This window comes from Fusarium fujikuroi, chromosome FFUJ_chr09 (genome assembly GCF_900079805.1).
Source record: "Fusarium fujikuroi IMI 58289 draft genome, chromosome FFUJ_chr09".
In the NCBI taxonomy this organism is placed as follows: Eukaryota; Fungi; Ascomycota; class Sordariomycetes; order Hypocreales; family Nectriaceae; genus Fusarium; species Fusarium fujikuroi.
In genome coordinates, this window is record NC_036630.1 from 816,343 (window position 1) to 843,457 (window position 27,115).

Consider the following 27,115-nt stretch of genomic DNA (forward strand, 5'->3'; position numbering starts at 1 on the left):
CTGTATACGGGCAATATCTGATTCGTGTTCGATGGACAGTTTTCAATATATGATTCCTAATTTAGGCATAGGTTTATCATACTTTGCGGTATAGACTCGCCTGAGGCCGAAATATTACCGCATTGGGAAATATTTGACCCGTCGGATCGCGTGCGGCACCGGTTTCCAATGTCGCGGAGCCGCAGGAATAGAGTTCACTAGCAATAGAAGCAAAGTGGATTTTGCAAGTCGGCTTGTGCCCGAAGCTGTAAACAGTCTCGCATGAACCATCTGAACAGGTTCAAGATTACAATCAATGGCTTGATAGAAACAGGGAAACATGATAATAGCGACACGACCAGTAGATTGCAATGGGTTGATAGACATATAGGTAAAATAAGGGAAAATATGTGTCTGTCTTTCGTCCCGTAGATTCATTCGCCCAGCGAGAGACCATGAGTCTTAAACTGTGGCGTTCCCTATTGAGTTAAAATTGCGGCTTTGCGGCATCTAATGCGCCGCATCGTGCAACTACCAGCGGCTCGGATCCGAATCCTTGACGCATCAACATGCAATCGACCTATCGCTACTCAATAACCTCAGCACGCAATCGTTCCCCACGTTGTCGCAACAAAGGTCAGCGTAACAATGAAGTGAAAATCATCACGAAAAAGGCGATTCGTGAGTCAGTGTAATCAATTTAGAAGTATGGAGTCGATCTGATGTGATTTGATAGTGGTCTCATATGTGATGGTCGCTTGAGATAAAGCCAAGCACTTCCCGCATGCAGATCACTCGGCTGTATCCGCTCTTCATTCCAGTTCTTTATCTTTCCATCTACAGGTATGGGTGTCACAGAAGATTCAAAGGACCTTTCTAGGGTTCAAAGCCGGGAGAAAGAAGGAGAGACAGCCATTGTCTCTGAAAAGTATGCTGATGTTACCCTGCGTCTCGTTGAGGAACATGGCGACCAGTTTGGGCCTCTGACTCCCGAGAAGGAGAAGAAGCTGCGAAGAAAGCTTTACTGGCACGTTATGGGACTCTTATCAGCGATCAATCTGCTTCTATTCGTAAGTTCACCAGCATTTCCCACTATAGATTAACTGACATCTGCAGATTGACAAGTCAACTCTCGGATATGCTGCCATTCTCGGCCTTTTCGAAGAAACAGGTATTAACAAGGCACAATACAACAATCTGGGAACATTCTTCTATGTTGGTATGTTTCAGACCCTTTACTACCTGCAGGAACCGTTCTCACACTATCCCAGGATATCTTGCTGCACAATGGCCTGGTCATTATCTCATGCAGAGACTTCCCTTTGGAAAATTCGTTGCCGGGCTAGTCTTCATGTGGGGAGCTACTATCCTTCTTCACTGCGTTGCGACCAAATACGCAGGTCTGGTCGTTCTTCGAATTGCTCTCGGTGCTGCCGAATCAGTAGTCGTGCCAGCAATGGAGATGACAATCGGCATGTTCTTCAACCGCCACGAACAATCATTCCTTCAGCCTTTCCTCTGGGTCACATCAGCTTTGGCACCAGTCTGCGCAGCTTTCATCTCCTACGGTCTTCTCTGGAGTCATAGCACGGTACTACCCTGGAAGCTTTTCATGATTGTTACTGGAGGCCTGTCCGTTGTGTTATCTGTGTTTGTTTGGTTCTTCTACCCAAACAACCCCGCCGAGGCTAGATTCTTGACGCTGGAGGAAAAGGTCCACTGTATCAAGAGAGTGCACGAGTCGAGTCAGAGTTCCATCGAACAGAAGCAGTTCAAGAAGACACAATTTCAGGAGACGCTTCGGGATCCAGTATCTTGGCTGTTTGCACTCCAGGCTTTTACCCTTATGATGTCCAACAACTTGACATACGGCCAACAGAATCTCATCACTACGGCTCTTGGCGTCGATGCTCTAGGCTCAACACTTGTTGCTGCAGCTGGCGGTGGTTTTGGAGTCGCGGTTTGTCTTGCTGGAACTTTTGCACTGAAATGGTGGCCTTCCAACCTTGCTCTTCACGGCCTTGTCTGGTGTATACCTGCTGTTGCTGGTGGTATCGGAATGGTCGCCATCAACTGGAACGAGAAACTCGGAATGCTTGCTTGCCTCCTCCTCGCAGGCCATACCTACGGAAACACTTACATCATTGCCCTGGGTTGGGCAACATCGAGTGCCGCTGGCTACACCAAGAAGCTCACCCGCAACGTCATGTTCATGATTGGCTATAGTGTTGCAAACTTGATTTCACCGCAAATCTGGGTTCCGAAAGATGCTCCCAGGTATTACGGGGCCTGGATCTCCATGATTCTTATCAGCTGGGTGGGAACTCCGGCAGTTTTATTCGTGATTCAGTTTATTCTCAAAAAGAGGAATAAGGAGCGCAAGGAGTGGGCGGCTGGTTTGAGCGAGGAAGAGAGACTCGCACATGCGTTTGGTGAAGTTGAGCAGTTGGATGAGAATGGCCAGATTGTTCGAAGAAAGGTCGAAATAGCTCTATTGGATTTAACTGATTTGGAGAACAAGTTCTATATCTATCCTATTTAGGGTAGTCAGATCAAGTCTACTCAAGAACCAAATCTAGGCCCATGTTAACAAAGAAAGAGTTGACTCCGATTACGGACATGTCTAGTTTCGCAAAAGAATCTAACTGTGCTTGACATTTACCGGGCTTATGGTGCTCCAAGACACCATTTGCTGGAGTTTGCATACAGAGTCTGGACTACTTCTGAGGGAGGTCCAGAACATTTACTTCAAACTAATTAAGACCATTCGGCCTTGAAAAGTCGAAACATGTCGGCAATAAGTATCGGTAAACCGAAAAAGCAACATTATTCTCTCACAGGAAAGCGACTAAAAAAAGGCGAACTGTCGTACACGACTGACTCAAGCTGGATCCAAGTCAGGGGTATCCCCTGCACCAGATCTAAGACTCTCATCCCGCTCGCATGGAAATACCGATAAGCGCAGTGTCCGTTCCACGTGTCGCTTCTGTCAGAATCATTAGCCTGTGGCGGTGGCGGTCGCGAATGGTGAGACTATTCCTGATATAAGCTTTCTACCCGCCGACTAGCTTGCAACCAACACTCACATTGGGAAATCGTTTCGGGGCCTTCTCCGTTCATGGCTGGCAAATTCGATAGTGAATCTGCTCCATGGCTTACCCCTGTAATTTTGGAAATGACGATGGGCTGACGTGGTGCTGGCCTCGAACTTTATGAGTCGTGATGGGATTATGAGATTAGGATTGTGACACTTTGAGTTTGCCGGGAGTTTAGTGGCAATTCGATCACTCTTTAAACATATAAATCATTAGACTCAGAATTAAGCCTCTATTTATGAAACTCTGTTTAAACTCAGACATAAAAAAGGGGTTCAGCCGTTGGGAACCTTATCGTAACATCATCCTCGTCCCACAAGAAAAACCTTCTTGGCAACGGTCCAAACTCCCGGCAGTCTGGTTACTCCAGCACGTCGTCACTAATGCCCTCTCATTGGCCCCTAGTTCAGGCCCAGACCTACCGTTCAGCTAAGAGACGAGATGAAATCTAGGGTCGTCCCACTACACCTTGCCTCTATCCCCAAACGGGTATATTTCACCGTCTCCAAATAATTCTTCCGGCGCTATCTTCCGTCACGGCCGAGTCCCCTGGACTCATTTGAACTTTTTATTCGACCGTTTTGTGTCCTTTCTTCTCTAGCCTTTGAATGAAATCGATAGTTTCTTAAATGCCATGTTCAGCTGCTTGCTAGCCGGCACTATTCTCAGGGTGTCGTAAGACTCTAGAGTAGGGGCCATAATAAACTGGCCAAAGAGTCCACTAAGGTCATCATAAGCTACTCTAAGATATCCTAAACTCATCTAAATATTTCTGTCACTTGGGATGAAGGCTTTGCCATGCCCAAGACTACTTAGTCTGACGGGCGAGCCGAGTACTTCTAGACTGGGCGATACTCATGGCCTTTTCATAACCGAGAACCTGGTGGCCTCTGGGGCTGGTATCAGATAAGAGACGGGATGTTATATCAGTGTATGTAGCCCCTGTAGATTGCAAGGTCTTACCACGTACTTTTGTCCCTCCCCCGCGTCCGTAACCTTTCGTGCTGTTGCCTTGAATCACGGCTCAACATGGCCAGATTGTCTGCCTGGCTACTGCTCCCGCTTCTCTGTGGGAGCAGTCTTGCAAAAGAAGGTCAAGTTGTCCCTGCTTTCGTTGATTCTTCCTCCAGCCATTCCACTCGTTTTGCTTCCCTTCATGACACTCCTTTGACCGGCAATGTTCCTGTTGCCGACGGCGGTTCTTCGTCGTTCACTCCCCAAGTCAATCCGCTTGTCAAGAGATCGTCGGCATGTAAGCCAAGGCAGCCCCAGGGGTGGTATTGGTGTTGGAGCTCCGATCTCGACTGCGAGTGGGACCTCTACCACAGCTGCTTCCGAGACAGTACCCTCGGGGACAACATCTTCTGCATCTAAGTCAGAGACAACCTCTATTGTTGGAAGTGTCTCATTATCTGAGGCTTCATCGACCATTGAGGTTACACTCACTTCTGGCACCCCATCAGGACTTTCTTCAGAAACATCTCTAAGCTCTGCCGACGGCGACACACACTCTTCATCAACTGCAGTGGCATCACATGATGCTTCAACCTCAGTACTATCCGATGCCGACACAGCTTCAACAGATGCAATTGGCGCCAAGACAGCCACAGCTGCTTCCGACACGACTACTGGCTCTGCCTCGACTTCATCTCTAGAGTCAAGCGCTGGCTCTGGCTCAACAACTGGCACTGCCACCAGCAACGTCGATACTACCTCGGCCTCTTCTGTCGATTCAAGCGCAACTTCAAACACCGCTACTGGACCCACCACGGCGGGCGAGACATCAGCCTCTGGCAATGTCGCGTCGTCCTCTGAGTCAAGCGCTGGCTCAGTCACGACTTATGGCTCTGCCACCAGCGATGCCTCTACAGCCTTGACCACTTCGCTTGAGTCGAGCGCCACATCGGAGGCGTCTTCTGGCTCCTTAACAGCAAGCGGGACTTCAGCCTCTGGGGATGTCACATCGTCCTCCGAGTCCAGCGCCATCCTGAACTCCCCTGAGACGAGCGAGACTCTCACATCGTCTGGAACTCAAACTTCCGAGGCATCACACTCTTTGACCACCGAATTTCCTTCTTCTTTCACTTCTTCACAACAAACATCAGAGAGCGTGGTTTCAACATCAACTGACTCGCCTCTAGTACTCACAGTTGCTGCTGACGGAAGTGGCGACTACACTGCCATTAACGATGCTATCAAGGCAGCCCAGACAAGTGGTTACCCAACTGTGACTGTTCTTGCTGGCACCTACACCGAAAACGTCGTCATCCAGGCTACACCCACCGTCACGATCGTCGGTGAGGTTTCCAACAAGCGCGATGTTTCCTCTACACCCAAGGTTGTCATCGACAACGGTGGAAACGCCAATCCTGCACTGTCCTTCTCAACGGCGAGTGCTGCCGGTATCACGTGGAAGAACATCAAGTTCTCCAACACTCAGGCTGGAGGGTCTGGTGGAGCTGTCTTCCTCAGAGGCAGCAAGAATGCATTCTACAACTGTCAGTTTTACGCTGCTGGTATCGCTGCCATCACTGGATCCTACGCTTCTGCCATCGTCGCCAATTCGTACATCGAGGCCCCTGACAAGGTCCTCTACAACTACCCTTCGCTCTACCTGTATGGAACCACCGTCACAGCTACCAACAGCAACGGTCTCATCGTCTACAACAAGGGCGCTCTCGCTGGAAGCACTCTCTACAACTCGACTGTCGTCTTCGATACCTGTGATATCAGTCAGAAGAGTGGATCAACCAATACCCGCGTCTTCCTCGCCGCGGGCAATGGTGATGGCTCTGTCGCTGTCTTCCGCGATACGAGCATTGGAAGCTTCATCACTGCGACTGGTGTCTACGTTGATACCAAGACGCAGTCTAAGCTGAACAGCTACATCGAGTTCGGTACTACTGGCGACGGAAGCTACTCCAACCATGTGGCGGACCGCTCCAAGTATGTGACTCTTGTCACAGACCCCAAGGACCTCTCTCCTTATGAGATCTCTGCCTTCTTCAAGGGCGCTTACCCTAGTGTCGCGGTTTCTTCCCTCGACTGGATTGATCAAGGTGTTTTGAGTGCTATTCAGGCCAGCAACGCCAAGGACTTCAAGCAGGATGTTGAGACCACCACTTCGGCCGCTCCTACGACTTCAGAATCTTCTTCTACAACCTCCGAATCTGCAACAACTACACCAGATTTGAAGAAGACTACTTCCGAGGCGGTGACAAAGGCCGCTGACCCCGTGACCACAACCTCTGATGTCTTGTCCAAGGCCGCATCTGCAACAAGCACCACAGAGGAGTCCACTTCCGCCGCACCTACAACGTCCTCATGCTCGCTGCCTTCAGCTGTTCCCAGCACGGCTCTCGTTGTTGGGCCCAAGAGCAATCCTTGTGCCTCTTACGACACTGTCGCTTCCGCAGTCGCAGCCCTTCCTGCTGATGATACCACCCAATACATCTACATCCTTGCTGGCACATACCAAGGACAGGTCTCAGTCGTCCGTACTGGCGCTACTGTCTTCCGCGGTGAGACCACTGATGGTTCTTCGCCCAAGAATAACAAGGTCACTATCACTGCCAGAAACGCTGTCTTGTCAAGCAGTGGTGGTTCATTGGGTACAGCAACATTCGCTGCCAACAAGTACGAAGCCAAGCTCGTATCTTTCTACAACATCAACTTCGAGAACTCCTTTGATCCTACTACCAACAACATCGCTCTGGCTGTATACGCTAAGGGAACAAAGGTGGCTTTCTATGGCTGCGACATTGACTCGTCTCAGGGAACTCTGTACCTCGACTACGGCAATTTCTTCTTCAGTCACTCAAAGATATCAGGAACCACTGATTTCGTGTGGGGACAAGGCGCTGGTTACATTTACAACTCCGTCATTGTTTCTCGGGGGTCTACCGCTGGCCAGGCTATCGCCGCCCACAAGTACCAGGGCCAATACGGCGGCTCTCGCTTTGTCTTCGATCTCTGCGCGGTCGTCCCCGAGTCAAGTTCTGTTCCCGAGGGAAGCACATTCCTTGGACGTGATTATAGCACAAACTCCAATGTCGCTTTTGTTAACTCATTCCTCGATGGGCATATCGCAGGCGCCGGATGGAAGATTGCTTCTCCCAGCACTTTCACCGGTACCTTCACTGAGGGTAACAACACTGGCCCTGGCTGGGACTCTTCTGCTCGTATTTCTGCTGCAACTATTGCCAGTGATACTTCTTCCTTCAGCGCTGCCGGTATCTTGGGCAGTGACTCTTGGATTGATAAAGCTGCCATTGCCCCCTTCCAGGGATGGCCTGACTCTGTGTACGGCAAAGACGCTGCCAGCACTACCACCACTTCAGCTGCGACTACAGTCTCTAGCACTTCAAGTGCTACTGCTGTCGGTGCTACCTTGACCGTTGCTCCCTCTCCCACCGGAAATGAGTACAAGACTGTGGCCTCTGCCCTCGCTGCCATTCCCGACGACGGCGATGACTACACCATCTTTGTCAAGGCCGGTTCATACAACGAGCAGCTGACTCTCACTCGCTCTAGCGGTCACGTTACCATCCGTGGTGAGACCAGCTTTGAGAATGACTTCACCCAGAACGAGGTCCTCATCTGGTTCAAGCTGGGCTACTCAACTGGTGCATCCCGCAACGAAGAGACCCCCGTTCTCTTTTGGAAGACCACTTCAGCTTCTTCTGGTCTCTCGCTTTACAACCTGAACTTCACAAACACCTATCCACAAACTAGTGACACAGCTGCTCTTGCTGCCGACTTCTTTGGAAACATGGCGGCGTATGGATGTGCTTTCGACGGCTTCCAGGATACCCTTCTTGTCAACCAGGGTATTCAGGTCTTCTCTAACAGTTATATTTCGGGATCTGTGGACTTCATTTGGGGTTACAGCAAGGCTTTCTTCCATGGGTGTTATGTTGCGTCCAACACCGCCAACGCCTATATCACCGCCAACAACCGCAAGAGCTCTTCTTGGGCCGGCGGCTTCGTGTTCGATAAATGCAAGGTCACATACACTGATAGTTACGGATCTAACTTCGGCACCACATCACTCGGTCGCCCATGGTCTCAATATGCCCTTGTTGTGTACATGAATTCCTTCCTCGACAAGCACATCTCTCCACAAGGTTGGGCCACCTGGTCTTCAAGCAATCCCCAGACATCGGTAAGTAAGACTTCAGAGGTGTTAAAGTAGTTTAGAGGATCTTAGAGGAGCTCAGAGGACTTGAGGGAGTTGAGAGGACTTCAGAGAACTTTAGGGGACTTTAGGGGACTTTAGGGGAGCTTAGAGGAGACTGTTCCAAGTTTACCATACAGCTGGCTAACAATTACCTTCCAGAACGTGCTTTTCGGAGAATTCAACAACACTGGACCCGGAAACTGGACCACCTCTCGAGCTAGCTTCGCGACAAAACTCACCGAGTCACAGGCTGCTGCATACTCCCTCGGGTCGTTCATTGGTAGTACCAGCTGGCTTGACATGAAGGCTTACAACCTTGTCCCCAGCTATGCCGTCGATGGCTCTGACGCAACTACCGATCCTGAGACCGACGACACTTGGCCGGTACATCCTTCTGATGGTACTACTCCTCCCAAGGGAGCTGTTACTGTGTCCGTCGGAGGAGAAAAGTCAGGCTCCTACTCCACTCTCACTGATGCTCTCAAGAGTCTCCCCAAGGACTCAACACCTCAGACAATCTTTATCTATGCCGGAACGTATGAGGAGCAGGTCCCTGCTATCAACCGACCAGGACCTGTTACCATCATCGGATACACTGAGAGCGACCCAGGAAAGACCTATGCTAGCAACCAGGTCATCATCACCCAAGCCAAGGGTCTCTCGGTTGCTGGTACCATTCCCGCTGGTCGCAGCAACGCGGATACAGCTACTATCGCGACAGCCAGCACCAAGATTGCCTTTTACAACGTCAAATTCGTCAATTCTGATAACTTGGATGGTGCGACACCTAGCTATGTTACTCTTGCTGCCAGTATCTACGGAAACGACATCGGTTTCTATGGCTGCTCTTTCATCGGCTGGCAGGACACTCTTCTTAACGGCGCGACAAATGGTTACCAGTACTATGAGAGCAGTTATATAGAAGGAGCCATTGATTTTGTGTGGGGATACAGCAAGGCTTACTTCAAGGGTTGTACACTGGCTGCCAAGCGTGCAAAGTCCGCCATCACAGCACAGAGCCGTAGCAGTGCGAGTGCAGTTGGAGGTTACATCTTCGACCAGTGTCTTTTCACTGAAGCTGCTTCAGCTACTGTGGATCTCCAGGGACAGGTCTATCTCGGCCGACCTTACAGCGCTTACGCTCTCGTGGTTATCAAGAACAGTTACTTGGACAGCACCATTCAACCCGCTGGTTGGAAGATCTGGTCTACAACCGATCCTCGCACTGATCATATCACCTTCGCTGAGTACAACAACGAGGGTCCCGGAAGCTGGGAGAAGAACACGGCAGCCCGAGAGGCATTTGGGTTTGCTACACTTCTTACATCGGATACTTACTCTATTGAGTCCGTGATGGACAGCACTGACTGGATTGATATGACCTACTGGGACTCCATTACAACACCTCAGCCCAGCACTGTCACACCCACCCCCGTTCCTACTGCTCCCTACGGCGGAAAGACTCCTCCTGCTGGTGCCTACATTGTCTCCAAGGACCCTATCGATGGAGTCCCGACTTATGATACCATTCAGGCTGCCATTGATGCTCTGCCCCTTTCCACCAAGGTCACTCCCACTGTCTTCATCTATCCCGGTACATACAAGGAACAGATAGTCCTCAGCCGACCTGGAACCACATTCTTCATCGGTTACTCTGAGTCTCCTGAAGATAATTCCAAGAACCAGGTCACCATCACGTACGATAAAGGCATTGACACTCAGGCTGAAGCCTCCAACTCTGACTCAGCTACCTTCTACGCCACTGGCAATTACTTCCAGGCTGTCAACATCAATTTTGCGAACACATTCGGCACTACCGCCAAGTAAGTCTCAATCGCTCACAGGAACTGCACATTCACTAACAGGCGCACAGCTACGCTAGTCTTGGTTTTGCAGTCAAGAGCAGCAAGTTTGCCTCGCTCTATGGCTGCCAGGTCTACGGTAATCAGGATGCCCTGCTCATCAACGGTAATCTTTTCGCATACAACTCCTTGTTCACAGGAAATATCGATATGATTTGGGGATCTGGCGCTGGATACTTCCTCAAGTCTACCATTGCTCCCAACCGAGACGGCATCGCGTTGACAGCGAACAAGAAGGGTACCAACACTGGACCTTCTTGGGGTTTTGTTTTCGATCAGTGCACAGTCTCTCCTGCTGGTGGTGCTTCTTACTCTAACATCTACCTCGGTCGACCTTGGGATCAATATGCCCGCGTTGCCTATATCGAGTCTGAGTTGGGTGCTTGCATCGCTGCCGCAGGTTGGCAAGCCTGGACCAAGGCTGATCCCCGAACAGCCAATGTCATCTTCGGAGAGTTCGACAACTCTGGCCCTGGATCTTCCACCAGCCAGCGTGCTTCTTTCGCCAAGCAGCTCTCTGGCGAGGAGGTTGCACAGTTCGAGCTCGGCACTTTCTTCACTTCCACGGCCTGGATCAACATGACACTTGTGGACGCCACGCCTTTTGATGCGGGTATCGCTGCTACTCAGACATACAGCTCTACAACTGTCTACACTACCCAAACTGTGACAACGTCTCAGACAGCTTTGGTGACCACCACCGGAGCCGATGTGACCGTGACAGAGAAGTCTACTTCTACTCTCGATGTTGGAACCACCATCACACCTGATCCTACTACCAAGACCAACACTGAGAAGAGCACAACCACTCAGACTCAGCAGATCACCCAGGGTGACAGCGTGGTCACTGTCAAGTCGACTGATGTTGTGGATGTTGGCAAGACTGTCACCCCTGCTGATGTTACCAAGACTTCAACCAACGTGGTTGCCGCGACTGTCACTTCTTGGATTACAACTTCTGCCAAGGCTGTTACTACAACTGTGTCTACTACCGCGGTCACAGTTACTCCCAAGTCAGTGACTCAGGAAGAGACCGACTTCACAACAGTCTTTGCTACCAGGACTTCAAGCCCTAAGGCTGTCACTGTCAAGAGCACTACCACTACCACTATTGGCACTGGCGGTACTACTACCACGTCCCTGAAGGCTACCACTGTTGTGTCTACTGTCGTGACAACTTCTGTCAAGACTGTCTCCAAGACCACAACACTCAAGTGTATCCCAACCCAGGACAAGCGTGATCTCGGCGCCACAGCGGTTCTCAAGCCCCGAGCTGCTGTTGTCTTCGGTAACCCATCTTTCGATCTTTCTTCTGGTCTGACTCGACGTGATCTGGACCTTGGCTCCATCAATCTTGAGGCTCGTGCTGAGGCTCTACGAACAGTCACAGTCACCGTGGTCTCAACCTACACCACTAACGTCAAGACCTCTACCGCCACTGTCCCTGGTAGCACAACTACAACAGAGTTGATCACCACTAAGACGGTTGGAAAGACGAGCACCTTGAAGCCTGTTACTGTCGTGGAGGTTTCTACATCTGTCGCCACGCGTTTCGCCACTGTTACAATTGCAGGATCTACTTCTACAACTACACAGGTCACCACCAAGGAGACAGGCAAGACTACTACTCTCAAGGCCGATACCACTACCGTCGTTGTCGACGCTACGTCTGTCGTGACTGAGAAGAAGACCACTACTCTTCCCGCAAGCACAGTCACAGTCTACAAGACTCTCACTCAGACTCTGGCCGCAGGAACTGTCAAGGTTACTTCGACCAACACCGTCAAGAAGACTTCTACTGTCACCCTGGACCAGCAGACAGTCACAAGCTGGGCCACGGTCAAGACTACCCTGCAGCCTTCCAGCACGGTCACGCAGCGAAGCACCGTGTCCAAGGTTATCACTTCCGTGGTCAAGTCGACAAAGACCAACTGGGCTACCAAGACGAGCAAGGGCGCTGCCGCTTGCACCAACTAAGCCTGGGTATTTAATTCATTCTAGCGCCTTCGTGCGACATAATTAGTCAATTTAGCCATAATATTTACTGTAATTTTGCCCTTGTTGTCTCAGGGACACAAGAATTCTCGAAGTTGTTCTAAGTGATGAACAGATTTAGGTAAGTTTAGTATAGCTTTAGTGAACCTTTAGACTAGGTACTTTTCACACACTGCTGTTTAATCTCTCTACATGCCCTCTCGTTTTCGCTTCGTGACTCAGTGCCATGCGATACCCATGCCGTGGAGCTGGAGATCACCTGCAGATCTTACACTTTGCCTGAGCGTAAGCAACTGCGTACAAGCTTCTATCGCGAATCGCGGCTGTAGAATAATTGCCATGTTGTGCGTATCAACACTGCAGCCATTCATTACCTCTCCCCGAGCATCGGTGTTTGCACGGGAAAAGTGGAGCACTCGCCGCCGATATCACCACAAATTGGAGATTCAACGTGTGATTTGGGGGCAGTCATTCAGAATTGGAGACGTCGCTTATGGAAATCCCACATTCCGTCGTTATCGGCGTTACTAACTTAGAGTCTCCGGTTAAATGCAGCATTATTTATTAGCGCCTGGCGCATATTTAAACTCTCGGGAGTTTATCCTCACCTGGAAATAATTGAGGATAAAGGATCTGAAGCCTGTTGGCGGTTTGTCGTGGGGAAAAAGGCACAGTTAAGATTAGAAACCCTTGTGTTACAAAAGCAAATTACCCGGATAGAATAAAATCAGCCACTACGATAATTTTTGCAAAAAAGAGAAACGCCATACTTAAATGATCGACATCGGAATGATCCTCCGACAGCCTGGATAAAAACAACTGTGTTACAAAAACAGCCCCATGCAGTGAGATGCTGGCTGGCTGGCGCAATGCGACCCTACGAATAACTGCGTGAGATGAAAAGATGGAAAACCACATGAAATACGAACAAAATGTCTCTGTCATGCCTCGGTAGAGTTGCTTATTGTTCAAGTTAAGCTTACGATATGTTGAGATACAGCCGGTCGATCATCAGAAGGAATGAGAACAATTCACATGAAAATACGCGTACCCAACTGATCAAGTTAGAACCAGAACCTGCGACGTGTCTTGCATGATTGTCCAAAATCTTACTTCACATTTACCTTGCGGATAAGACGGCATCATTCCTGAGACTGGGGTTGGTAGATCTTCATCTGTGAATATCCCTGCTGCCCGTGCAGGCCTAGACTGAGCAAAAGGTCCCCTGCGGTAGATTTTCCAGCGTCCATTAACTATTTCGGTCGGTGAGATCCTCCACTGCCAGCCGTGTTTTGAGCCCTGTGCATCCTCACTGCAGCATGTGTTCTGGCTTCCGATAGGTCTTTTATTTTGTTGGTGGTCAGGGATGTTGGCTGTTGGCTTATTGACTGTTTCACCTGACAGTTGAATGGTGAGAATGGCAAATGATCACAGGTGAGAGTGAGAGAGAAGGCAGTAATTGTGGAATACCTCATATCATTAGAGGTTCATTTCATTATACAAGCGTCAAAATGTATAGGTCTTATATCCATGCAAAAGTGTTTCCCTTTTACTCCGTCCAATCGTAATATTCCTTTTCGCTAGACCAAACGCTCATATACAAACTCATGCAATGCCCTGTAAGATGTTCTGCAAGACATGGCGTCCAATGTCCACCGCTTAGACGGTGTATCGGAAGAAGGTCGCGTTGTCGCCGGAGTCCTGCTCCAACTCCTTCTCAGCGCGGGTGTACTCATGAGGAGCCTTGTGAGTCTGGTCACGGCGAGCGTTCTCGCGTCGGAGGTAAATAGTCATGAAGATGCTGAGAATGCAGCTCATGGTAGTAGTGGCGACCAGAGTCCAGTGACCGGAGCGGTAGTTGGGAGCATCATCCTTGCGGTAGACGAAGCCAGAGACGGCACCACCAAGGTTACCCTGTTAATGACATGTTAGTGAAACTGTGGCTGGATATGTCTGAGACATTGGGATAAAACTTACGAAGCCGACGTGCATAGCAATACCAACACCACGCTTGAGAGAGCCACCGATGTTGTTGCCGTTCCAGGCGACACCTTGGGGAACGTTGGGGTAGATACCGCAGGTGATGAGGAAAGCGGCGAAGTACTTGGCACCATGGGATTCGACAGTAGCAAGGATGATGAAGCCAATGATACTGAGAGAAATGTTAGCAAATGAGTTGTTGTGAATGTGCCAAGTCGGGAAGATCTCCCGTTCTAGAACCTTGGCAGATTGGAGAAATACTTACGCGACAACACAGAAGAAGATCATGTAGATACCACGCTGACCGTGTCTATCAGCAGCGAAACCTCCACCGATGGTGAAGAGGCAGGCGACGACGTAGGGAGGAACAGACATGAGCTGAGCCATCTCGTTGGTGTAGCCGAGACTCTTGACGATGGTGGGGAGGAAGATGGAGATGGAGTAGAGAGGAGTGTAGATTCCGATGGTGATCATCATGTGAACCCAGATCTTCCAGTCCTTGAGAGCATCCTTGGCGAACTTCATGTTGAAGGCGTCAGAGAGAACAGATCGATCCTCCTCGAGACGTCGGAGAACCTCCTTGCGCTCAGAGTCGTTGAGGAACTTGGCAGTGTCGGGGTAATCGTGCATGACAAAGAAAGCCATGATAGCAAAGACGAAAGTGATGAGACCCTCAATGATGAAGATCCAAGCCCAGCCATCAAGACCACCAAGACCTTTCATCTCCATGACACCACGAGCAAAGAGGCCACCGAAAGCACCAGCAGCAGTAGCAGCAGAGAAGAAAATAGCCATGCGGAGACCGCACTCATGTCGCTTATACCAGAGAGTGATATAGTAAGTGATGCCGGGGAAGAGACCACCCTCAGCGAGACCGAGAGCCATGCGAGTGGCAAGGAAACCACCAAAGTTCTTGGTGATACCCATGAGAGTTGTGACGATGGCCCAGGCGATCATGATGCTGGGAATCCAGATGGAGGGACGGAAGCGCTTCATGGCCATGTTGGAGGGAATCTCGGCTGCGACGTAGAAGGGGAAGAAGACGGCGACAGCGATCTAAGATGCGTGTTAGTACCTTGCATATTCCCAGCAGATTGGTAAAAGTCAAGGTTGTACTCACGTTGTAATCCCACTTGCCAGTCATGCCCAGGGCATCTTCGAGACCAGCGAGCTTAGCATTACCGATGTTGGTACGATCGAGGAAAGAGAGGAGGTAGAGGAGAGCCAGGAAGGGAAGAAGCTTGATGTCCATCTTGCGGAGGAGGCGCTTGGTGGCAGGCTCATCGAAGACCTCCTGGGAGGCATCCTCGTGGAAGGAAACGGCCTTCTCATAGTCGACCTTTTCGGTTGATGAGCTGTCAACCTGACCAGAGGTCACCTTGTTCTCGTGTTGGTGAAGCATTGTGACTTCTCTTGACTCGGGATGATGGAAAGAGAAAAGGATTAAGTGAGAGTTGTTTGTCCTCAGGGAAGGAGATGAGAGAGGATGCTTCTGATCTGAAGAACAAGAACAAGAACTGGGGAAACAGTCTGGGGAAGAGCCCACTCTTTATACCAGAGTGAATGAGAGAGGAACAGGACAGACAGTGGTAGTCCATGATACATACCCCAGATCAATACTCGGGGTGTCTACAACGAAACTGCCACTGGCGACTGTCAAGGTATGGGCCCTTGTAAGCAAGCCCAGTCCCGTTTTCGAAAAAGCCTCCGTCGTATAAAATCCACTTTCCGCACGAACGGCAACTAAGCAAGGGTTACTTTAGAGTGGCCTACAAGGTGTGCAGGAGAGAGATAGAGTGTGCTGCCCAATCTCAAAAGGCCCAGATGCGACTGGCCAACACCTCCAACTCCAATCTTTACAGGGGGTCGACCAACAACTAAACTCAAGGGAGAAAACTCCACTCACACCTTGTTTTTCTACCCCATGTTATCTTGGCTTACAACTGGGTACGTATTTTACCCCATGTTGTCTGCTGTCTTTTCCCCCGCTCGGAGACCAATCGCCGGACCCCCAAAGAAACATGCACATAATACTGTAATGCCAAGGAAGAACGCCCATACTTTGTCTAGGCCCTGCTGACCAGGGAAGAGGAGAAGTGAATGAGGACAGGCAGAGTCTCGACTGAGAATACTCGGGGTGGCCTCTTTTTTTCTCCTCTTGCAAGGATGGACCGGTCGGTTGGGTGAACACAGAATTGTTTCATTGTACGATGACCGCCAAGTGAAGAGATATGGTCTCTGCCGATCTTGTGTGGTGTGATGGTTCCCAAGAGATTTCCAAGCCCATCAGCCAAGCGTGACAAAAAAGCTTGACAGAGATTTCTTATGTATGCCAAGTCGGTACTGGAGAGATGTTGCAACCCCGACTGTTGCGTTGCAGTTGCAGGGAGGGAACTGCGCCGCCAGACGTAGAATGCAATGGGACAAATCCCCGCTCCCATTTTATTTCGGGAGCATGCGACGGTATGGCGTATTGCTCAGTCGGACTTGAATATGCCAATGCTGATACAGAACATCGCCATCTCTTGCTTGGTGATCTGTTGAACAACCCTGTCTAGACTGCTTGTGTCTCGTGGGCGATCTCCATTAACAGCATCGTACCATGATGGCCCTACCGTATGTCATTCACTGGAATGGGAATGGCTATCTACCTACCACTCCCACTGACACTGACACTGACACCTTGTACTGTAACCGTGCGTCACCCACGGACCCCGAGAAAAGCAGGCTGTCGTTGTGTCCGAGATGTGTGAGATGATAATTTGCCGTCCGTCCCGACGGGCCCTGATGGTGCAGTTGCAGACAGTATTGGGTGCATCAAAACACATGGCAAGGCATCCACTACGTGAGGCATAGTCATCAAGTCTGCATATTTCCACGTGTATGCATCATAATATCCAAGATAAGGCAAACATACGCCGTACGTAGTAGTAAACCAGCATAGCATCACAGCGTAGTGCATTCATCCATCTTGTCAGGCACGAGGTTTCATCACGTAGCTGCCAAGTCAAGTGCCTAGAAAACGCCCAGCAGATTCACCAGATCTCGTGGCTTCGAGAAGAAAAGAGCCTCATCTGCATTGCTTCACTTTACTTCCTCGGGGGGCTTGCTTCAACGGCTTCGGCTATCTTGACAGCCGTAGCTCATATCGGATCAATGGAAGCTCACTCTTTTAGACCTAGTGTGAGTCTGTAGGGATGATCTTGTCTTGAAGAAGGAAGAGACTGGGACAAAAGGTGAAATGCGCTTGGGACGCCACCACATGGCAAATACGCGCGGGTGAGATCGGTGAGGGGAAGAGAAGTGTGTGTGTGTGTGTGTGTATGTGCGCGAGAGAGAGATAGCGCTGATACGAGAGGGGAAATTCCGTGTGAGAAGAAGCATAACTTACAGGTTAATGTTAATGTTAATGCTATTTAGTGGCCTTGTTTGGCTGTTGGTTGGTGCGAATGAATGACCCCAGATGCGCTGGGGGCTGTAGTGCCGGACCAATTTTGCGGGGGAATTATCCACCCAAAACTCGACTGTTTTAGGCTGCTTACAGGATCCGGGCTGATTACCGCGCTGGGCCTCCAGTGGGCCTCCAGTGGGACACTCTCGCCTCTTTTCAGGGCCTTCCGCCGCTGTCTTTTGTCTCACTGGCAGCACCCAACAGCTCACTTTCTCGACCGGTCGACTCCCGAGCTGGGCTCCATCTAAGGTAGAAAATCCGGGGACGATATGGAGATGAAGAAGAGATTCCGGGGAAAAGCAAGATGAAGATTCTGGGGAAGCCTGTTCGTACGGGAAAGAACGGGGTTGCATTTTGACAGCTACAGATTGAATCTCATCTTCTGTATCTGTATTTACTCGATACGTAGTGCCAGATCTGATGCTTCCATTTCTATGCTTCCATTTCTATGCTTCCATCGATTTGGAGACTCTTAGTGCAGTCAAGCTCCGCACGTCCGGAACATTAATACCCTCGGCTAAAGCGACAGGACTGCAACATTCTCCAAGTTACTCACTCTCTCTCCTCTCCTCTCCTCTTACCGCTCAATCCCCCCCTTTAACTTTGGAGAAAACAACACCTCTCGTTACGTACACGAATGAGTTCCCCAAAAACATGGAACAGACAAAAGGAGATGGAGGGTGGCCCCTGCTTAGTGCCTACAGGGATATGGCTTCACGGCTAAGATACCGGATGTGCGCTTCTGGCTTTTGTTGAGCGTAAGCGGAGACTCCTCCAAGGCAAGCCAGACACACAATCTCTTTTCTCATCACATGGCACTGGGGTAACTTAGGCAGCTTGAGGTAAAAGATAAGCTTGATGGCAGTTCTCCACTGATCCTCCACGCCGTTCTTTATCCTAAGGAATAACTAAGTCAAGTTAGAGTGCGTAGTGGACTCGATAGATATCCACGGATGAGAACCTTGTTTTGTCATTGACTTCTAATCACTACTTTCTCATATGATGCCATGTTTGTGGATACATGGTCTGAGATGACTCAAGTACCGACAGAATGAGTGAATCTACATCTCATCTCTCAGCATCTTCTCCCTCTTGTCATCTAAAATCTCACCCCTTCGGTATTGTCCTCCGTCTCCACTACTCCGCACTCTCAACTCACTCTCTCAGGCTTTACCCCAGCATCTGCCACTGCCACCCGGAGAACATGACCCTTTTAGGATTGGGGCATTTCCTCTCCTCATGCCATTTGCCTAAATCTGACTTTTCCTGAGTCTTGGCTCTTCAGCCTTTTTTCTCTCCATGACTCCCTGTCCCCCCAATTGGTAACAACTGCCCCCAAGATACATACAATCAACGAGAGCGTATGGCACCATCTTTTTGCTTCACACCACCAGTTGGCCAACCTATCACTGGTCAACATTCCCCTGATGAGATGCCTGCATAACCACGTTTCATAGCCCCCCCTTCCATCTTCAAACTTTTTCTTGGTGCTATCTTTGCTTTGTGAGGTCAGATTATTCCGCACTATTCGCCATTGGCTGTTCCGCACATCGTCACATACCACATGCTATTTGACGTCGTTATCAACGGGCTTTTCGTCTTATGCGTTGAGCTCTTGGCGGTTTGCCTTCTATCCTTCTTTTACTTGTTCTGTTTGTGATACGTTTGCGTCTTCGGACAGCCGGATGGCATGCAGCTTTCATGCAGCATCACAGACACGTCGCTTGTTCTTGTTGCATCATTTCGTTGGGGTTCAACATCGAGGATGATCTTATGCATCGCTCATCGTATGCGCCCGTAATCGTCAGCGCTATCTATGCCCACGTTTTTGGCATGTGGTATCTGCAGACACCAACGTGAATGTGCCATTCCGTCCTGTTGGGTTCGTATTAATCTTTGCTTGACACTCACGATGGTGTTGATCATCGAACGATATCACCAATACCCTATACCGGACTCCAACTCTTGGCTTTCCCTCGTAATCCGAGCTATCCGTATGGCTTAGCCAAGACAATAAACCTGGAATCTCGAACTCTACCCTAGCCTGCCTAGTAATCTAGATTTCGGGAGCGGGGATAATTACACGGAGAATTTTTCCTCACTCAGTGATCTCAGTCTTCTTGCAAAATTTGCATAGTGACCACTGCCTTGTCGACGCGCCGGCATGCCCGGGCTTGTTACCGACTCACATCGGGACCAAGTCCTGTAAGTCACACACCATTTCGGGCATCAATGTCCAGACTCAGATCTCCTCTTCCTCAAACTTCCCCACGTTCATCGTCTCATTACCCCAGTTTCAGCTGGGATCATGGTTGCCTTTGTATTAGTGCAAGCCCTGCGCGGCTAAACTTGTCCTTTTGTTTGTTGCTAGTCTATGGCTTCATAGTACCTAGCTATGTCGCAAATGACAGACTTGATATCGTTGTTCCTCGGCTCTCATGTTTTCACTACACCATCATGTTTCTAATCTGCTTCTCGGTGAAGCTCCGAAGATAAATTAGAGATATTACCGTAAAGGAAGTTTGCTTCCGATGGCTTGAGCCATTAATGAAACGATGTTGAACCTGAGAATGATTGCATCTTGTTCTGGTTGGCTATCTTTCACGGCTGGAGCAGTGGACCGACCTACCCCCAGAATGTCTTTTGGCGGGATCTGGGGAAGCCTGGGGCACGCTTGGACCGTATGACAAGATCCAGCTCGTAGATCACTTGGAATACCCCTTTACTGGCAATAACTATGCATAACCAAGGGCCGAGGTGCTCGCTGGCTATTCGGCTCAGATGTCTCTACCGAGAATCCAGCACAAGAAGCCACAATGGGTCGATTCATTGGATCATGGAGGCAAATCAATCTCCCATATCATGTTTCAAAACAAGTTTTGGAGCAGGGCTGAGCCTTTCACACCATCTGTCTCGGTCTGGGCCCTGAACGGTGCTTACAGTCTACGGATGACCACCAACAGCTGGCAATTACGGCATTACGGGAGAAGAATTGAGACTGAACATTCAGCTTGGACGCTTGGATCTAGATTTAGACACAAAGTGGCAAAATTTCTTTGATTCACTTCGGCTGGTCTTGCCTTAGGTGAAGAAGGAGAATCAAGACAACATGACTAGAAGCTGAAACCCGAGGTGAGCCATAGTGATGATTGTCTATGAGCTCATGGGACATATGTCGAGTTTCTCATATGTCTACACACGGTACGGGATCAGACGAGTGATTCAGACAGAAAAGGGCCACGAGAGTCTGCAGTGAGTATTTGCCACCTTCGATCATCTAGCGATGAAATTTACTCAACACCAGGACCGTTTAATGAGCGAGTTTAAAGAAGGCGTTGTTAAAAGGCTCAATGAGTCCCCAAATTTCATATTGGATTTTAACAGGAAGAGCAGTTGCCTTTATATCGTTGCGGCTGAGTGTTGTGTTGCTTCTCGGGTGACCGGAGATCTGGGACCGAGGATGTTGTCGAGACTACGGCCTGAAGGAATCACTGGAACTCATATAACTACCCACTCTGCCTCGATTGATTTCTTTGCTTCCTCTCTGTTCTTGATGGCTTTTGAAATGCTCTTTTGCTGGGATTCTATTGTTCTTCATAGGTAGAACTCGGCATCCTTATCTAAGGTTACGAATTCCTACCTCCATAGTCACCCCCGATAAGTCGTGCCCTACAAACATTGCTACCATCGACATTGCTATCGTTGCCATCTTCGAGATCGCCTTCATCAGCTTGACGAACGATCGCCTCATCGATGTCTTGCTCGACTAAAATAACGGACAATAGCTGGTGCAATGCGTCCGGTTGAGGTGGATAGGACAATATTGCTGAACGTTTCTTCCTGATATTTGCTGGGGATAACGACTTATCGTTGATGGCTGTTGGAGCCTTTCCATTCTTCACAACGTAAACTTGAAGATGAGACCTCTCTCCATGGGCGCGGGGAATCCTGGACGCCGCTCGTCTCCGTTTGCGAGTCGGCGACATCTCACCCCGAACAACGTGGATACCTAGAGATCGCGGAGACGGGCCACAATTGTTCCAGTGTAGTCCCAGGAAGGTGATGGACGCTTTCGGTGACATGATCTCCCTGGAGAGAGGTTTCAAGGCATTCACATCGCCGCTCGCGATAAATATATGGACTCGAATGAGGCTTCGAGAAGTTGAGTTGTGTTACATCTGCTTGTGAGAATGGGAGACTGATTCTGCTTGTCTCTACCTTGATTCCTGGGTAAATGCCATCGCCTGGGAGTAGCTGTTTCGTCCACCTGTAGTACTTCTTCTGCCTACCCTGAAGCTACCCAAACACGTGATATATTTTGTCACGATCGCGACCACGATCTCGCCTGTCAGCAGGTGAGGCTCCTGGCTTGGCCAGCTTAGGTCGATATCGAAGGATCCTTATCTCTCAGTAACTTATGGATTAATGATTCACGCGGAGGGGTCACGATAGATCACGTGCACTCTTCACTGACCTATGCATTAAAGATAAGAGATAAGCAGCCAAGATTTGGGCACCGATAGGAAGATAGGGGAGATATTGACAGAAATGTATATTCCAGGTTTCCACCTTGTTATGACCCCTCGTTTCTGTCAACCTCATTTCGTGCGGATCAATTTGTGACCCAACAGAAGAGGGCATTGCCCCACCAAGTATTGCGGGGTGATTCGCTCTCGCCGTCTTCGGAGCTGCAGCCAAAAAACTTCGACAGCTCGATACTCGCCTGATAACAACATTTTGTCGAGATAGATCTATCAGTCACTTCCCATTGACGTCTTGTGTTGCCCAAGAACCTTCCAACAACATTCATCATGGCTCCCGAACGTGTTTGCCTGTAAGTCAATTGTCACTCAACTCAATTGGTTCGAGCAAGATAGCTAACTGACCCTTGTCCAGTGCCTACTCTGGCGGTGAGTTAAGAGCTCCAGAAGCAATATCAAGATGTGATATCCTGACTAATGGACAGGCCTGGATACTTCCACCATTCTCAAGTACTGTGCCCCCATTATTTACTCTCTGATGGATTGCGGCAGGGAGAAGACTTTGACGCTGTCAAGTGTCAAGTCCTCGAGCTCGGCATGAAGATGACAATCGTCCAAGATGTGGGATTGTTTAACAAAAGCTAACCAATAACTCTCAGGTGGCTCGTCCTCCAGGGCTATGAGGTCGTGTGCTTCCTCGGAGACTGCGGTCAGGAGGAAGACTTCGATGCCGTCAAGGCCAAGGCTCTGAAGCTCGGTGCTGAGAAGATGATCATCGAGAACGTCCAGCAGGAGCTGATTGACGACTTGGTGTGGCCCGCCATCCAGTGTAAGTCTCCAGAGGCTGTTTGTGGTGGTACAGCGTGTTTACTAACAGAATCCACCAGGCAACGCTATCTATGAAGGACAATGTAAGACGTTTCACCTCGGACGCTCCTTGATGACATCACTAATGCCCTAAAGACCTTCTCGGCACAAGTCTGGCCCGACCCGTATTGGCCAGGGCAATGGTGCAAGTTGCTAAGGATAACAACTGTACCATCCTCAGCCATGGATGTAAGTCGTTATGGTCCAACTGGTCTCCTTACTGTTCGATCCAGTTGCTAACCCACAACTCTAACCCTAGGCACCGGTAAGGGCAATGAGTAAGTCCTGATCATGACCGCGACACACATACTGTCGCCTTCTGTCGCTCTTACACCATACTAACATCCTTCTTCTAGCCAAGTCCGCTTCGAGCTGGCATGGAAGGCCTGTGACCCTAAGATGAAGGTTCTGGCCCCCTGGCGCATCCCCGCATTCTTCAACCGATTCCAGTAAGCCTCTTCTTGTGTCCACTACTACATGTTCAAGCTAATCATTCCGCAGGGGACGTGCCGATCTTCTCAAGTTCGCTGAGGAGCAGAAGATCCCCGTCAGCTCCACTCCCAAGGCCCCCTGGTCTATGGACGACAACATCATCGTATGTGTGAAAGGTCCCATTGATTCTTCGTAATACTGACTTTCGATCGATAGCACTGCTCATATGAGGCCGGTGTAAGCCCCCCTACGGGAACCCGTCTCTCTGCGCCCTATTGACACTGAACTTGCTAGATCCTCGAGCAAACAGACAAGGAGCCCCCCAAGGACATGTGGAAGCGCACAGTTGGTAAGACGAACCAGCTTATAAACTTCTAGATTTTGTGCTAATGCCTCTCTCAAGATCCCCTGGACGCTCCCGATAAGCCTACTCGCTTCACCGTCCACTTTGCTGAGGGTGTTCCTGTCAAGCTTGAGGTTGATGGCAAGACCGTTACTGGCTCCTTGGAGATCTTCAAGGAGGCCAACGAGTTGGGCCGTGCCAACGGTAGGACTGCCAACTGGAGGGCTTTTAAGCGAGTACTGACGTAGTGCTAGGTATTGGACGTGAGGATATCGTCGAGTCGAGGTTCATTGGTAAGCCGAGTCTCAGGAAACTGTAACACCAGCACGCGATTGCTAATCTTTTATTCCAGGATTGAAATCTCGTGGTTGCTATGGTCAGTCGCGTTTATCTCCTTGCTTTTCTAATCAATCGCTGTTTTTGAAGACATCGGATGCATTGTCGATATCTTGCTAGCGACGCAGATCATGGCCCCATCGCAGGCGACAACCATTCCATTCTCATCCATGCATTTTTAGCAGGATGTTCTAACATTGTATTTAGATACCCCCGGTCTGACTATCCTTCGCAAGCTGCACCAGAACCTTGAGGTAGGTTGTCAAGTCTTTGAGAACTGGGTTGGCTCATGCTGCGGTGTCTGGCCTTCGTGTGGCAGTCTTGGCCAGCGCTCTAGGGTTGTGCCCATTGCAATGCCAATCCAGGAAGTCAAGAGCTACCTGAGCATGAGCCAATCCCAACACTCTTTATATCTGATAAGTTTAGAACTCCATTTAACTAACGATTACTCAGGGTCTCGTGATGGACAGCAAGGTCCGCATCATTCGCGACCGTCTCTCGGATGACTGGGCTCAATGTATCTACAACGTGCGTAGCCACTCTTCTCCAAGCTCCGTAGGTTCGGACATTGTTGACATGTTTTCAGGGAATGTACTTTACTCCTGAGCGCGAGTTCGTTCAGAATGCTATCGCTTTCAGCCAGAAGCAGGTTGACGGCAAGGTCGAGGCTCTGGCTTACAAGGGCAACGTCATCATCGTTGGCCGATCCAGCGAGACATCCAACCTCTACAGCGAAGAGGAGAGCAGCATGGTGAGTACCCGAAGAGGACTATTTCGGATCAAAACTAACGTAAAAATGCAGGACACTCTTGACATGGATTGGAGTGTCGAAGACACAACTGGTTTCATCAACGTGAATGCCATCCGCATCGCTAAGTATGGCGAGCGCAAGATCAGGGACGGCGAGCCCCTTTCCAAGCGCAAGTAGACAAGCAGACTTGGGATGCTAGCCTTCCTGCGCCGCAGAAGCTTTTGGTAGACAGAGGAAGGTCTGTATGAATGGAATGGTTTATGTTATGCTTAGACATGACTAGTACGAGAAAAAATAAGAAAAGCTCTTGTATAATGCCTTCTTCCCTTTTACTTACGCAGGTTCTAAGCCTCAACATAATCGGGGTGGACGGTGGCCCCTCTCGGGGTTTGCGGAGTTTACCCGCAACGACGTAATCTCACCTCTATGTCCAATGTCTTCACAACTTCTCATCCCATCTCACCCTAAGGGATCGAAACGAATCATATATACGTTCAACCGCGATGCTCTCACGTGACGATGAGGTTCCATTTCATCGACAATGATTCTACCCAAAAGCCTGGTGCCCGCAAGGCAATACGAAGTCATGTTATGAAGGGCAAGAATCTTGGCCGTACAATACAAGGTCGTGGGAAGAGGCATGCTGCACCTCAATCTAATGACTTAAACAAGAGCCCAGATCTATTGAAGAGGGATGCTAGCGTAGAGGAAAGAAGGAAGAACCTCGATGGTGCTGTCGATAATGTTGGTAATGCCTTGTTGTTCCCAGAAATCGCAGATACAGACACGGACACTACATACTCTATCAACAATCCATACTCGGGAAAAGAGTATACATACTTCTCATTCCCAGTTCAATTCACCCCGTCGATGCGATACTATGTCTACGAATGTCAGTTTATCTTGTCTTAGCTCTCCAACAACAGCTCGCTAACCACCTCCAGTCCATACCGCGATCTGCAACATCATATACCCGTACGCCTTCTGTAGACCTACAGATGAGATTGGCTCACCATGGTTCAGGTACATGGTAGCAGACCAAGCTTGTAACTATCCCATTCTCCCCTTTCGCGAGTTTACCACTGACCGTAGCTGCAGGCCTGCACTGTCTTCTCGCCATGGCAGCGACATATCTCAACATCCTACGGAACATCCCAACTCCCAGTATAGAAAGTATCGAAGCAACTCGTCACTTCTCGCAAGCCCTTCGCCTCATGAACCCACGCCTCTCCCAGCCATCGGCCGCTCAAGAAGACTCCAATATCGCTATAATAATCTCTCTGGCAATTCACTCAAACATAACTCAAAACCTCACTGCAAGCGTTATGCACCTTCAAGGTCTTGACAACCTCCTTACCTTCCGGCCCGGCGGCATCTCCGACATACGCGAGGGGAACCGCCCACTACTCCACAAGATCTGCCGCACCGACATCGAAGTCGCCGTCGCTCAGGGCACAAGCACACGCTTTGGTAACGCGGGACTCACAGCGGCAGCGGCAGGACCGATGTCAGCACGAAATCTGGCGTATCCGCTGAACCAGATGAGTGAACTGTTGCAGCAGGTCACACGTGAGCTTCTGGCTCTGTGCCGAAGACCCGGAAAGGCGAAGATGTCGGGTCTGCAGTACCAGGATGTGCTTATCTCGATGTGGCAGAGACTGGTCGACTTTGCGCCACTGGGTGGTACGAGACCACAAGATCTGATGTATGATGTGTGGCAGCTGGCCTTGCTGGCGTTCTTGGTTACCGTCACATGGTCTGCGAGTCATCTCAAGAGTGTACACTGTAAGCTCTTGCATAAGCTACTTAGGGGCCATGTTGAGAGTCGTGTGCTACTGGAGAGGGGAGAAGAGTATCAGCCGTTGTGGTTCTGGGTAGTGTTTGTCTATGGGCTGTCGTTGACGAATGGGGATTGTGATACACTTGTCTTGGGTGAAATTCGCAAGACTTCAGAGCTATTGGGGATAACGGAATGGGAGGGAATGAAGGCTAAGGTGAAGCCGTTTCCGTGGATCAACATTGTCCATGATGTTCCTGGAAGGTATTTATGGGAAGCAGCCGTGATGACTGTTCCGTCTTAGTCTCCTACGTTTATCCCCAATGACCAAGGGAAAATCTGACAGAATTAATGAAAATTAAATCCAGTATACATTAGCGACCATTCGGACTAATCTTTATCTGGGGCTCGAAGTTTCTTGCTTTTTGAGGTGTCTCCAACGACTTGAATGCAATACCCATTTCAGGCATGATCATCTACTACTCAATATCAACATCCCAAGAATTACTACACTTACCATTGATTCCCATATATCTACACCATCCGCTCTCGATCCCAGAAGTATCTTGCTTGGCTCCAAGGTTCGT

At 49.7% G+C, this 27,115-nt stretch overlaps 6 protein-coding genes; 4 read left to right on the forward strand and 2 right to left on the reverse strand.

Moving 5' to 3' along the window:
- Positions 1-824: 824 nt before the first annotated feature.
- On the forward strand, positions 825-2,521 carry FFUJ_09907 (related to Dal5p; the record flags this gene model as incomplete). XM_023568138.1 has 3 exons in its annotated part: positions 825-1,049; positions 1,096-1,198; positions 1,251-2,521. 3 exons carry the CDS (start codon positions 825-827, stop codon positions 2,519-2,521), a joined length of 1,599 nt encoding a protein of 532 aa, XP_023435483.1.
- A 1,582-nt stretch (positions 2,522-4,103) lies between these two features.
- FFUJ_09906 (related to pectinesterase) lies at positions 4,104-12,092 on the forward strand (the record flags this gene model as incomplete). XM_023568139.1 has 4 exons in its annotated part: positions 4,104-4,326; positions 4,403-8,238; positions 8,413-10,076; positions 10,127-12,092. The coding sequence occupies 4 exons, from the start codon at positions 4,104-4,106 to the stop codon at positions 12,090-12,092; spliced, it is 7,689 nt and encodes a 2,562-aa protein (XP_023436233.1).
- A 1,677-nt stretch (positions 12,093-13,769) lies between these two features.
- FFUJ_09905 (related to allantoate permease) lies at positions 13,770-15,492 on the reverse strand (the record flags this gene model as incomplete). XM_023568140.1 has 4 exons in its annotated part: positions 13,770-14,024; positions 14,088-14,262; positions 14,356-15,146; positions 15,211-15,492. The coding sequence occupies 4 exons, from the start codon at positions 15,490-15,492 to the stop codon at positions 13,770-13,772; spliced, it is 1,503 nt and encodes a 500-aa protein (XP_023435484.1).
- A 5,547-nt stretch (positions 15,493-21,039) lies between these two features.
- Positions 21,040-21,623, reverse strand: FFUJ_09904 (uncharacterized protein; the record flags this gene model as incomplete). XM_023568142.1 has 2 exons in its annotated part: positions 21,040-21,125; positions 21,182-21,623. 2 exons carry the CDS (start codon positions 21,621-21,623, stop codon positions 21,040-21,042), a joined length of 528 nt encoding a protein of 175 aa, XP_023435485.1.
- Positions 21,624-22,352: 729 nt separating this feature from the next.
- On the forward strand, positions 22,353-24,928 carry FFUJ_09903 (probable arginosuccinate synthetase; the record flags this gene model as incomplete). XM_023568143.1 has 18 exons in its annotated part: positions 22,353-22,375; positions 22,438-22,451; positions 22,508-22,604; positions 22,682-22,851; positions 22,910-22,933; positions 22,986-23,078; positions 23,149-23,167; positions 23,246-23,338; positions 23,391-23,484; positions 23,538-23,558; positions 23,616-23,670; positions 23,725-23,868; positions 23,919-23,957; positions 24,017-24,040; positions 24,208-24,254; positions 24,454-24,528; positions 24,587-24,751; positions 24,803-24,928. 18 exons carry the CDS (start codon positions 22,353-22,355, stop codon positions 24,926-24,928), a joined length of 1,323 nt encoding a protein of 440 aa, XP_023436176.1.
- A 342-nt stretch (positions 24,929-25,270) lies between these two features.
- FFUJ_09902 (uncharacterized protein) lies at positions 25,271-26,832 on the forward strand (the record flags this gene model as incomplete). XM_023568144.1 has 3 exons in its annotated part: positions 25,271-25,643; positions 25,696-25,797; positions 25,850-26,832. 3 exons carry the CDS (start codon positions 25,271-25,273, stop codon positions 26,830-26,832), a joined length of 1,458 nt encoding a protein of 485 aa, XP_023435486.1.
- Positions 26,833-27,115: the final 283 nt, after the last annotated feature.